Source organism: Perissodus microlepis, chromosome 3, assembly GCF_051167445.1.
Source record: "Perissodus microlepis isolate ML-2025 ecotype Zambia chromosome 3, ASM5116744v1, whole genome shotgun sequence".
NCBI lineage: Eukaryota > Metazoa > Chordata > Actinopteri > Cichliformes > Cichlidae > Perissodus > Perissodus microlepis.
This window is the reverse complement of record NC_140463.1, coordinates 12,780,184-12,793,635: the sequence shown is the minus strand read 5'-3', so window position 1 is coordinate 12,793,635 and position 13,452 is coordinate 12,780,184. Positions and strand designations below refer to the sequence as shown.

The 13,452-nt window shown below is 41.1% G+C and overlaps 1 protein-coding gene across 1 annotated transcript; it reads right to left on the bottom strand.

The window, feature by feature from the left end:
- Nucleotides 1-1,452: 1,452 nt before the first annotated feature.
- LOC146389984 (alpha-tectorin-like) lies at nt 1,453-11,801 on the bottom strand. Its single transcript, XM_084923065.1, has 17 exons — nt 11,756-11,801; nt 10,258-10,343; nt 9,842-10,057; nt 9,593-9,664; nt 9,357-9,450; nt 8,473-8,602; nt 7,776-8,013; nt 7,398-7,554; nt 7,183-7,270; nt 7,012-7,074; nt 6,668-6,867; nt 6,405-6,536; nt 6,124-6,311; nt 2,584-2,735; nt 2,237-2,482; nt 1,995-2,154; nt 1,453-1,539 (listed from the first exon to the last, which is right to left on the bottom strand). The coding sequence occupies exons 1-17, from the start codon at nt 11,799-11,801 to the stop codon at nt 1,453-1,455; spliced, it is 2,355 nt and encodes a 784-aa protein (XP_084779191.1).
- Between the last annotated feature and the right edge of the window lie 1,651 nt (nt 11,802-13,452).

The window sequence follows — 13,452 nt, the reverse complement described above, 5'->3', positions numbered from 1 at the left end:
GGATTCCTGAAAGGTCCTCAAGTGCCTCCATGCATACTTGGATATGTTTTAAGAGTGTTTATGTACCACATAGATATTCATTTGGATATATATCAAAAACAGACACTATTCCCTTCACCAAGATATCAATAAAACAGTGTACACACATACAGGTATAGAGTCATTATCTGTTAGAGACAACAGTTTGTTCTTGTCTTCATTTCCACTTCAACATCATTTCCACTGCTGTGGTCAGTCCGTGTCACCATGGAAACCACCTGAGAAGATAAACCAGACCACAGCGTGACTGCTGAACAACCCTCCATCCTCTCTGTCACATCCCTTTGGTTTCTTTTCAGCCAATCACCTGCCACTTCTTCGTCCTATCATAATTTGTCATTGAGATGGACCTTCACACTGATCCTGGACTGTCAGGCTACAAACAACCAACAAGAACATTTAACTCACTCAGATCAAACTCATAGGATGGAAAGTTTATAAACATTTATTTTTATTGGCCTGATAAGAGATTTTTTAGTTTTGTGATTATTGTTTAGTTGTAGCTTCATTTAAGATAGGAGAGCTTGTGAGTTGGAACCACCACAGGAAAGGAAAGTGGAACCAGATGTGTAGAGGAATGCGGGGACATACGATACTACCTCCTGAGATAACGGTGTCCCCCCTCTCTCACTCTCCTTTTAAGGAAATGTTTAAGTTTCTATACATACCAAGCTGCCTCCTGTTTCAGCAGATAAGCGAACAGTTTTTCTTCTATTATGGAAATGTTTTTGTATACTGAACATACCACTCCTACTTCCTTGTAAGCTTGCTTGGTATAAATAAAGAATGCTCTGAGAGCCCTGGGCGGTTTTTCTGTCACATCTGTTGTGCGCACTTTGACAGCAGAGCAGATCGGACCGTGACCGCCCATGCACATGTAAAAAATTAGATATCTGAGTGTGACTTCATTTGCCTTTCTAATAATTTTCTCTTCACATGGCCCTTTTCAGCCTAATTGACAGATACAGTGAAGAAATTACAGGAAAGCGGAGGGAGGGAGAAAGAGAGCGGAAGATATGTGGGAAAGGACCGCGAGCCAGACTCGAACCCGGGCTGGCCACTCTCAGTCATAGGCCATGTGGTTCCCTGCTCAACACACTGAGTTTATAGATTTATTATGGCAATACTGAAAACATTTGCTTCAAGTAATTGAAAAGACATGAAATCAAAGTCCATCAGTAAAATTATTGTAGCATTTCTTTCAGCCTTTATCAGTGAGGTTTGACATGTGTCTGTTAAATTTACTGGAGAGTTTTCTCTGTCTGAATCATTTTGCTGCTTTAACTTCACTGATCTTTTCCCCCACAAGTTTTTTTTTCCTTTTGTTCAGTCAGACCTCATTTAGTAATAAACATAACTGATTATCAGCACAGGTCTCAGAATGGTGTCATCGAAAACAACAAACTCTCTCACCTAATGAGTCCAGGCCATGCTGATGAAGGCTTCACCTTCATATTTGGACCTGGCAGATCTGCGTCTGCGAGCACCTGCAGGACAAGTCTAAAGACAAAGAGAGACAAAGTCCAGACTTTAGAAGATCAACACTGATCCTTTCATTCAGAACTGAATCTGCTGAGAACATTTGAGCTTTTGTGTCAGAATCTTTTAATTCGACTATTTTAATGTTTTATTCTACTTTTATAAAAACAAGAATAAATGAAATCAGTTTAATAACCATAACAGATGAGGGTTTAACTTGATGTCACATGTCAGATGGCACTAAACATCTTCTAAAAGCACTTATTTCTTAAATTCAGCTTCACAGAGAGTGTTGAATCTATGGCAACTTTTCAAGAGCAGAGCTCTGTGGTGTAAATTGGCCTTTACATATTCATATACTGTAGTAGTAATTTAAGTCCACTTTAACAGACACAGAATTAGGACACAGTCTTGTTCAGACAAACATCTTGCATAAAATCAGTAAGATGCAGCCATATTTAATAAATAAGCTGTACCGGGACACAGTTGTTCTGTTTGGGGCACAGGTGGAGTTTGCAGTGCAGGTAGACGTCACCAGAGCTCCCAGTAAACTGGAACATGTTGAAGAAGAAGTAGTTGGAGGTTCCCAGTCCATTTTCCTCCACCTGCACAGTCTGGTCAGCAGGGTTGGCACAGCTGCTCACAGACAGGAAAACACACTTTGTTCAGGAGTCCATGAGAGAGATCAAAACCACATGACTCTCTGAGTCTGTCTCACCCATTTATGATCAGGTCGTATCTCGGAGTGCTGTTAGTTGATGGCTGGTTAGTGGCCCAGCAGGAGTCGGTCACCACGACGACCATGTCTCCATCCAGCCCGTCAGTCTTCAGCTCCACCCAGATCTTCTGGTTCAGCTGCACCTCAGTGTTGGACTCCACAGCTTGTGTGCGGCTGACGTCAGTGAAGCTCTGCATGGTCAGAGTATAATCCCAAACTCCAGATGTGATGTGCTGGATCACAGAGCTGCAGAACACAAACACACTTCAGCTTTCTCTGACCCACAAACCTCATGAGAAGCTTCACATCTTAAAGTAATTCAAAGGAAACCAGCAGCCACCACACACCTGTCTCTGATCCTGAAGGTCTCAGTCTTGATGTCCGGCTGAGTTTGGACGCAGGAGAAGTCGATGGAGACTTGGTCGTGACGAGTGATGATGTCAGAGGAGCTGTTCTGGGTCATGATGGTGTTTTTGTAGATCACTTGGCTGTTGTTGGTCTGCAGAGTCACACAATCAGATGTTGCTACTGAATATTTTTGTTAATTTTTCCATGTTCCGTGTTTAAAACCTGACAGTTTTCAGGAGGTGTTAAAAACAACTCTGCTAGTGAGAAGAAATGCAGGAGTAACATTAATGGGGGCTCATCCAGGATATATATTGCCCTTCCAGAAAAGCTGGGACACTGTTTAAAATGAAAATAAAAACGGAATGCAGTTGGTGACAGTGGGAACCAAAAACACACACTATTGATCATTGATCATATTGTAATATAGATTGGGCAGCAGCCCAAACTGTCATACAATATGAAAAGTGAGAAAATATCATGGAATGCATGAATAATTGAGTTGTTGAAGGTATATATTGTTGAATTAACTTAAAACACTTCAGATTGGCCACAACTGTCTTTGAAAACTTCTTTACATGCTCATCAAATTTTAGCTGTGGATCTAAAATTATTCCTAAAAACTCAAAATCTTTAACCTCTTCTATTCTTCATTCCTTAATGTAATTTTAAAATCATCAGAAAGACTATGTTTTCTAAATAAAAAAGCACATATAAATAATAGTGCCGTCAGCGTTAATCTCGTTAAAATGACGTTAATGCCATAACCGCATTAACGCGACAAATCTCCGTTAGCAAGTTATCGCAGATCGCCCCGTGCGTGAGGCTAAACAGCGCTAACGCATTAACGAGCTAACCACGCTAAAGCGTTGACGCCGGCCTCTAAATCCTCTCAATTGCCTTTGACAGGACAGGAAGTATGGAAATTGGACAATAGCTGCATGTCAAATCATGCTCCTCTTCTTTAAAAACCAGAGTAACTAATGCCTTTTTCCATTCATTTTGAAATCTTCTATTTCTGACTCATACATTTCTAAGATGTGTCAATGCCTTTGTGAGTAAATTCCTGTATTTTTTAATGAAACAAGTGTCCAAACTATATATAACAATTAACCTCTTGAATGTGAAATTAATCTGGTGATTCAAGAGCTATTTTATTGGTTAGAACTGAAGAATTAAAAAATTTTAAACTTTAATTTTTTGTCAATTCTTCTACTGATTATACAAAGTATTTAATAAATTCAGGTGCCATAGAACCCTTATGTGTAATAATTGTATCATTTAAATTCAATTCCTTAATTTTCTTCCTACCTAATTTTTTACCACCTAGATCAGGGGTCAGCAACCTTTAAGACCCAAAGAGCCACTTGGACCCGGTTTCCACGCAAAAGAAAACACTGGGAGCCGCAAATACTTTTTGAAATCTAAAATGAAGATAACACTTTAGATATTGGGTTTTTTTTTTTTTACCTTTATGCTTTGTGTGAACAACTAAAGTAAGTAAGTAAAGTTTATTTATTAAGTGCTTTTCACAGACAGGCAGTCACAAAGCGCTGTACACAAATATTAAAATAAACAATACAATCAATAGACATTATACACAATGTAAAAGATCAAATGTAAATAATGTAAAGAATATAAAATACATAGATCAACAAAAGGCTTGTTTGACCAGAAAAGTTTTTAACTGCTTTTTAAAAGAATCCACAGAGCAACTAAGGTGTGTTGCTTATGAAATCCATGAAGTGCTACAGAGAAAATTACATTTTATTCATGTAAATAACACATTTTGAACTCTTAAAGAAATATAACAAAAGGAAAGACACCCAGCTGAACTAAAATGATCCAGCAAACAAAAACTGTTGTGAGCCGCCACCCTTATATCTCCTTTGGGCTTTTGGAGCCTTGACCTGACTTTTAAAAAAATAATTGGAAAAAAAGCACTATGCTGCTAAAAAACAAAAACAAAACAGATATTTGCGAAATTCTGCCTAAATATGTATTTTACCTGGTTAATGTGTGTGGCGGGGCGTGGTCTGCAGCACTGCTGCAGGCGAGGCGGACGCACCTGAGCGGCACCCACAATCACACCTCGCCGCCTTAAAGTCTGTGCTCTCTCTGCTGTTGTGTTGTCGGGCTGTGAGCTGAAAAGCTACAGCCGGCTGTATGCGTACAGCAACCGTGTGTGAAAAGTGGTTAATAAAGAGATGCTGAAAAGCATGTTCATGCAAACATCGTCGGGTGTGCCGTGATATGTTTACAATAAGACTTATGGTCTCGAACCTCTGCGCACAGCATCTGCAAATCGGGGCTTTCATCTTTACGCAAGACTGTAAGCTGTCATCTGTGAGGCGTGAGCGGTGTTTGTTTTTAACATAGTTCACGGTGGAGAACAGCTGCCGACATAATGTGGATTCGATGATCCATAACTGGCCTACCTGGGGTCAAAAGTCTCGATAAATCCACGGCGTTTCGGCGGGTATACCGGCTTCCGCGAGTGTGACGCTTATTTTGAGCGATGACAAAATAATAAGATATAATTTTATTTTTATATTTCAAAATCACAATAATCTTACAATTTAGAACTACAAGTTAAAAAAAAGAACTAAATACAAATAAAATACACTTCAGCTAAATACTTCTAATTTATTTTCCCAAACCACCCGGAGCCGCAGTATAAGGACAAAAGAGCCGCATGCGGCTCCGGAGCCGCAGGTTGCCGACCCCTGCCCTAGATGATCTATTAACAAAATTATTTAAGTGATTCCAAAGTAAAATATTATGATGTTTAGCTTTTTCTCTAACATGAGTGTAATACAAAGCTTTAGCTTTATATTATATTAATTCCAGGACTACTTTTTTTCTAATAACGTATTTCTATTTGCTAGACTAATTTATTTCTTAGACTTTTATAGATCATATGATAAGTGTTGATTGCTATTTTAAAGTATTTCACTATTTAACAATGGTAAAGTTGTCTTCTCCTGGTTGCATCTGATGGTTTTGTGTGGATGCTGGAGTTTGGGGTACGGCCTTTTAATGACAACTGTCATGACTCAGGCTCTAGCTGTTGATTATCTGCAAAACTTCCCCTTAGCTTGCTGGAGTCAATGAACTCAATCTTGGGATCTTGGTTGTATTGATGGTATCACACTTTTAAAGCAATTATTTGTGGTTATTTGATTGTACTAACAAGCTGCCCAGGAAGTCTGTCATCCAGATTGCGTGTTTTCTCTTTAGTCTTTTACTTGTCAGATATCTGTGTCTTTGCATTGACCCAAAAAGTTTGATCTTGTTCACCAAGCTGTGCTACTTCTTGTGTGAGCTGCGATTTGTGTTTTTCCTTGAGCTAGTTTGTGGCTGGAACTGTCTGAGTAGAAAATAACTTCACAGATCATCAACATGATGAGAAGCCACAGAGGTCAGAGGTGAAGCTGAACCCACAGAAAGATCCCAAACTGGAGCAGAGCAGGAGAAGCTCAGCAGATGCTGGAAGATGTTTGGCTGCTTGCAGAAGGTAAAGAGGAGGAGATGAAACCCACCGTGACCCTCGTCCCACAGCTGTTGCTGCTGTTGAAGCTGAAGGTCACCATGTGGGTGAGCTCGTCCACCTGACCCCTGCAGGTCGGGTCGTTGAGGTGTAAGGCAGAGTAGTCGAGGCCTTTGTCCTCCAGGAGACAACCGACCAGAGTGACTGAAGCAGAGTCCTGCATGCAGACTGTTGGATCACCTGAACGTCACAATATCAGTCAGAAAAATCACAGTTAGAAGTTTTCCTCCATTATTCAGCTCTGTTGTCATGGTGATGTCACAGCTGTCGTACCCAAAGAGTTGTTTTCTTGGTACTTGGAGGCAAAAATGGCCCGACAGAAGCAGCGAGTGTCACCACCGACCGTCTTCTCACCACAGAACTCGTGATCGCTGCAGGTCCTGTCCTGACAGAAGGCCTCAGAGGCTACAGAGGGACACACTGATGTATTATCCTGAAAACATGTGAGCTCTAAAAATCCAGAGTTTAGGTCTTTAACAAAGGAGAGCTTATTAATGTCTTATTAAGGTCTTATTAAGGTCTTATTAAGTTCTTACAGCAGCCGGTCTTCGATGTCCAGCCGTCCAGAGTGTGGTTGTGTAGACTGCAGGCTCTGGCGTAGGCCTTCAGGAACTGACAGTTGAGTCCGTCCACTGCAGGATATTTACACAAAGTGTCGGTGCAGGCGGTTATGTAGGGCTCTGGGTCAATGTCACTGTTACAGGAGGAGAAGGGCGCCTCCTTCAGGAGATTACAGCTGTACCACAGATGGAAAAACATAAAATAAAGAAAAAAGTGATCATGTGTGATCAGGTGTTTTTATCTTTCATCTGTGCTAGAGTCACATGATCAAAGTTTAACACAAACAGATGTTTCCTGCTGTGTGGATCAGTCTGCTCACCGTTCAGTCACACTGGTGCAGTTGATCGTGCTGTCAGCAGGCTCACTGTACTGCATCTCACAGCTAGGGGGCGACAAACAACAAAGTTCAGGCTCATTCATGCAAACACAGAATATCTGCAACATCAGCAGCAGCAGTCAGAGGGACTCTGAGCTTGTGATGAGGTCTTACCTGGTGGAGCTGTACTCAGAGAGTCTCAGGTCACTCACAGACCTGCTGGAGTTTCCACACAGACCCTCCACAGATGAACCAGCAGGTCCTGCACAGGATCAGGACAGAATGAGTCAGATCAGCATCAATATTCAAACTGGACAAACACAACAGCTCAATAAATAACAGCACAGTTTACAGTTTATGTTACATGAATTAAACTTTATTTTCTGTACCTTCTAAGAGGATCTGTGCGGTGTCGCCATCAAAGAAGACAGAGATGTTGAGGTTGGAGAGCAACAGCTTGGCGGTGACTCCAGTTTGGTCCTTAGAGAGCTGCACACCATGAACCAGCTGAGATGAGCTGCTGAGGGTCAGTGTGGAGTCGTTCAGCTGCATCACAGCAGAGACAAAGTGGAGGAAACACTGAGTGAAACATGTCAAACACACAAACAGGCTGATTTCACAGCAACAACCACTGAGTTCAGCAGCTCTGAAAGAACTGCTTCTAACAGCCCTGAGAAGAAAGCTGAGAGGAGACACAGCAGAGGATGAGGGAGGACTTTGGATCAGACTCCACTCTGACACATGAACTGTGGCTGTAGGTCACTTACCTGAACTCTCCCACCTTGTTCCAGGTGAATGTAATTCCCGTCCACACGCAGCGTCACACTGTCCAAAAAGCTCACATCTTTACGACGCCGGTCCTCAAAGTTCCCCTGAACATGGAAATCTGGGAGTGACGGAGTCGAGAACAGAGAGTACGCACACCGATCCTGGATGGAGTTAATCTGGCCGTGGACGTCGATGATAGTGGGGCCGGTAAAAGTGCAGGTGGTGTCCAACACACAGCTGACAAAAGAAAAGAAAAAAAATGAGCAACCAAAATGATCATCATGAACTGGTGTTCAGTGCTGCAGCCACCAGGGAGAGCTCTCATGTTCAAGACATCTCAGAGAAAAACCTGATGGTGGCGCTACAGAAAATACCAGCATGACAAAGTGAGTAGGCTGCATGATGTGGGACCATCTGCAGCTACATTTAAGCATCAGGAGGAAGCAGTCAGTGTTTTATTAATTCCTGATTCATCAAATAATCCAGTTGTGAATCAGCAGCTGTGTATGAAGTGTGAGCCTTTTATCAAACTCACTGTTCACTGATCTCTTTGCTCTGATTAGAGCTGCTGTTCAAAATGAATTTCAGTCACTGCTGATGTAATACCCACACTTCCTGCTGCTGCTCCTTCACAATAGACAATGAGTCTCTGTGTGATCACAGCTTTTCTTTGAAATACAAAGATTACATATTTACATGTTGTTGCCTTGACAACGCTCCAGGGGACCACAGCTGGAGGTGTGGAGGACTGCGGTCTCATCACAGGTGAGACTGAAGCAGGTTTCTGGATCAGAGCTGATCACTGTACCAGGTTGATACATCTCACCTAAGGATTGAAGAAGGGTTTATTTGAGTTCAAACACTCACAGACTCGTCTAACAACTGTGAGCACAAACATCACTGCAACTGTCTGGTCTGACAGCCTCCGCAGGGCTGCCTGCCTGTTGTGTCAGTGTTTTGTGTTTCTCTCTCCCTCCCTCTCTCTCTCATGTTCAAGAATGCAATGCATAATCTAGGAAGAACACTACAAATAAAGTTATAAATAATACAAAATAAATAATTCATGTGATGACGAGTGCTCCCAAGAGTGTTCCTGCACTGTGGCTAATTATCCGCCATCTTTGGGCTGTCTACTTAACGGTGTGATCGGGCTTCAGTCAGCGCTGGATTATTGTGTGAAACTCGGTAGCACTGCTCGGACGTGTTCTCTGTGTGAAAGCTTACTTTAAGCCAGGGACTGTCTAGTCAGCATTTTGTATGTGTTTTGTCACTAGGAGTCGGGAACAGAGAGAAGTCACGGGACCCACTGAGGATAATTGTTTGGGAGAAATCACTGCGTGTGTGTTATCACTTCACGGCCACAAGCACTGTCAGGAGGTGAAGGAAGAGACCGCAGCTGTGCACTTTCCACTAGGTATTGAACTGTTGTTTATTCACCTCACTGTAAATAAATCCACTGTTTTCTTTAAAGGAGCTCTGCATTCGAATCTGCTCATTCCCACACTACCCCTGACAGCAACATTTAAATAGTTCAATTTTGCAGAATGCCAAAGTCAAGTTTGGAGCTTTGATTCACTTACCTGAGTGTCTGCATCCACTGAGGTCTAAGAAACCTGCAGGTGAAGTAACATTAATCCTTTGGACTGTGGTTCCACCAACCTGAACATCAAACTCCTGGACAGAAACAAACACAATCAATGTTACGACCACAAAGCAGCGACAACGTCAGCCACGGTACGATGGAAACAACGTTTATGTTAGAAAGTATTTAAACAATAACAGATGTGTGTAGTTGTTTATAAACACTCAGACTCACCACAGGATCAAGGCTGGGTGTGAAAACCACCAGAGCTGCTTGTGTCCCGAAGTTACTCAGATACAAACCAAACTGTAACGAGCAAACAGAAAAGTTTCAGACACTGCCGGGAAGTTTGCTCTAAAAGCTTTTACAAAAGTGTTTGATGTGATAATTTTTGGTTTGCAGTGTTTATACAATTAATTAGAGGTAAAACAGTGAAAAGTGGCACCAGTCACATTTAACTGTGTGATATACAATAACACTCACACTGGACATGGGGAAAAGGATGCCAACAAGGCATTCCAAACTGTTCTGAATGGTTGCCAAATTTTCATGGATAATATTTTCAAAGCTGTTTCCTAGACTTATGAAAAATGAAAATTGCTGTGCGCCCCGTGAACGCTCCACAACACAGTCGCCTCCAGTTTCAGGACTGAAAAAGCCGTTGAAACAGATGGTAACATTTCCAGATGTTATGTTCAGCTGTGGAAAATCAGAGACACAATGAGTCAAACATCAACATCTTTTGTGGTTTGAGTCATTTACAGCTGAACTGTTGGTGTCAGAGCTGCTCAGGTTTCAGTCAGAGCTCTCGCTCTGCTTCAGGAAGCTGCATCAGGTGATGTTCACATACTCAGCATCACTGCAGAGGACATTAATGAGACTCTGAGCTTAAAGCCAGCTGCCCTCTGAGGGTACTGCTGTCCATAATATGTAATGGGACATGAGCTGATGTTCAACACTGAAGACTCAGTGAATGTCTGAGCACCTGAAGACACAGAGACACATGAGAGCTGTGAGCTACAGTCTGTTAGCTGGTCGGACAAACAGGGAGAGCTGCAGGCTGAAAAACTGACTTCATGAAGGGATTAAACAGCGTTTGTTCAATAATCAATTATATTACATTATCATTTATGATTTAAAGTGTTGCTACATGCTGGATATTCTCCTGCAGGGAAAGGTCAGTTAGTGCTCAGCTGGGATGTTCTCAGATGGGAAAACACCATGGCTGCACATCCATGTGTCTCATCCTCTGAAATGAATATATGCCACATACTCAGTTTAAATAATAAATTCAGCTTGATAGGCTATTGCATAGTTTCTGTAATTGGTAAATCTATGTTTTCAGTAGAGAGGTGATGGGCATCCATTTGGACCTTTATGGTTTGCAATTTCTCCAGTGATTCATTTCATTTTGATTTTCTTTATACTTTGACTTATTGGTTATCTATTGGTACTAAAATGATATTGTAAACTTTATATAAAGGAAAGGAAAATCAAATTTAATTCCACATATTCTTCCTTCAGCACTGCAAAGGTGAGCTAAAGCCACAGAGGTCCTTCAGTACATATGGTCTTGTATAATAAAACAGTGTCCAAATTTCATAATCTATAATGCATTGCTGAACCTTGTTACTAGTATTTGTTCAGACAGTCCAAGCATTTTACATGGAATAATGTCTCCATTGCTGTTCCCCTGCTGACTTTTCCTAGTGCTACTTCCTGGAGCAAAATCACAGGATATAATATTATAGTGTCTGTAATGGCAGTTTTCATTCAATATATTCAGGCTTTCAAAGTCAAAATAAACTTTATTGTCATCACTGCTATAAACAATACAGAGACGACGAGGCTCCAGTTCCATCCGATCCAAAAGACAACAGTAAATTTAAGAAGAGTAAGAAATAAATATACACTTTAAAATTAAGGTAAAGGGATCAATAACAATCTAGATTTACAGTTGAATGATTTAAAGTGACCTTGAATCTCCCAGGCCTCATGTGAACAACTGTGTTTATATATTAGGCATACCAGTGTATTCAGATGATTCTGATTGCAAAAGCTGTTCAGGTTTGAACTCAATTATGACAGTGCTGCAATTCCCAATCTTGTAACATGCGATTATGTTTATTGGTAAAAATGTCCCTTTAGGGTATGCCATTACTTAAACAACTAATGAGTACAGAATCAGAAATTAATGAAATATGTGATAACAAAAAATGAGAATTCTTTGATGTGAATACAAAACAAGCTTTTATCTAATGAGAGAACGTGTAACTCCATACAGCATTTAAAGCTTCCTTCATTACTCCTCGTCACTTTGTTCTTCTCTGGTTTTACTGTTGCTACTCAGGTACTGTGGGGAAACATTCAAAATGACCGCTGGGTGTGTGTGCTTACCTGCCAGTGCAGTAAGAGCAGACAGGAAGAGCAGGGGGCGGAGCATCTTGTAGGGAGCCAGTCAGCCGACAGGGAACTGAAAGACACACAGGTAGATATGTCTGATTGGACAGAAAGTCTCTGCCACATTTGCTTGCTCTACTTTGCCATCATTTATGGCATTTATGTGGCACAGTGTATTTATCCAAAGGAAAAAAATAACACAACACCAGACTCAGTGTTTGAACTAAAAACGTATAATGAGGCTGTCTCCATTACAAGTCTGTAAAACGTGATTCCTCGCACTGATATTTCACAGATTTCTCTAGACTGGAACAGTAAACTATGCAAGAAAGCTTTTAAAATGTATTTGTGGCGTGGGTGTGGTCTCTGGCCAGCTGCAGAGGAGGGGTGACGCAGTGAGTTCCCGGGGCGGCGCAGGGGCGGGGTGAACAGGTGTGCTGGGATCTGACAGTGATTGTGTCTCTTTATATGTTGGCAGTGACAGTCGGAGGTGGGAAGCGGACGTGACAGCAGAGAGAGAGCGGGAGTGTCTGTGTCAAAGTAAAAACCACAGTATTAAATAAAAGTTCTGCTGTCATCATATTCACTCCACCGTATGTTTCTTGGGTCCAACGTTACAGTATTAATAAAATCTATAAGATTGAAGCCTTCCTCACCTATAAAATAAGCATTTACCATAACCTTGTTTGTAATAAAGTCACTTTGTTTTTTTAATATACGGCATTTTATATACCAGACGCTATTTCCTTTCTGGCATGTAGAGTTTGTGTTTGCCGTGCTGTGTGTGTCTGTGAAAAACACACCTGTGCTGTGGGTGAAGAGTCACTTCTCAATTCTACATCAGATAATAATAAAAAAATAAAAAAAAATCAGTTACAGCAGTTTTAACGAGTCATGTAGTGGAAATTTTTAGAGCAAACATTTCTTTTTTGTCTTTGGAGTTGACAAAATTTAAGGACTGCTTACAAACAAAACTTGTGGGCAAGAAGCATCAAATTATAAAATACTAAAGTAAAAATGTAAGACTGAGGCCCCATTGCAGTAACCTGAGTAAACATTGTGTAAGATTATTGGTTCACTGCAGAAAAGGCACTGTGACTGTTGAGCTGTCACAACTGGTAATGTTGGAAACTTACCAAATTATGACTAAAAAGTGGCTCAGATAAAAGTCTTAAATTGATTTCGGGCAATCATTAAAACAGATTTTTACAACAGAGGGACTGGATTTCAGGAAAACCATGGAAAAAGTACATTTCTGTTATTTCTACTGCTAAAGCCTCAGAGCAGCATGTGGCTCTCAGCCTGTTTTTGTGTACTTATTGTTCTTTGGTGTTAAGTGAAGTTTATTTATATAGTTATATAGTTATTTCCACAGACATAAAAGTCACAACGCACTGAACAAAAATTAAAACACAATATCAAAAGAGAACAATGTTAAAACTGAATAAAAATAAATAAAGGTACAGGTGTGCCGAGGAGGAGAGAGTGCGGCTTGTCCTACCTTCTGCAGGTCTGATGGAGGATGAGGAGGATGAAGGCTGTTGTTCAGGAGGTTCTCTGGTGATCTTGCTGCAGGTGGACAGATTGTCTGTTGAAGACACTACTGCTTTCTCCGTCCGTCTCTTTTTATGTGCATCCTCGCTGCTGTTCACGCCCAGGAGGAGAAGAGGGGTGGAGGTATAGTTCACAGTGGA

What these genes read in the sequence shown, in the direction of transcription:
- LOC146389984 (XM_084923065.1), bottom strand. Translation starts at nt 11,801, where the DNA reads ATGCTCCGCCCCCTGCTCTTCCTGTCTGCTCTTACTGCACTGGCAG. An exon ending in CGCACAGATCCTCTTAGAAG is followed by an intron (nt 7,271 to 7,397) that starts GTACAGAAAATA and finishes GATCCTGTGCAG; the next exon opens with GACCTGCTGGTTCATCTGTG. An exon ending in GACATCGAAGACCGGCTGCT is followed by an intron (nt 6,537 to 6,667) that starts GTAAGAACTTAA and finishes GTCCCTCTGTAG; the next exon opens with CCTCTGAGGCCTTCTGTCAG.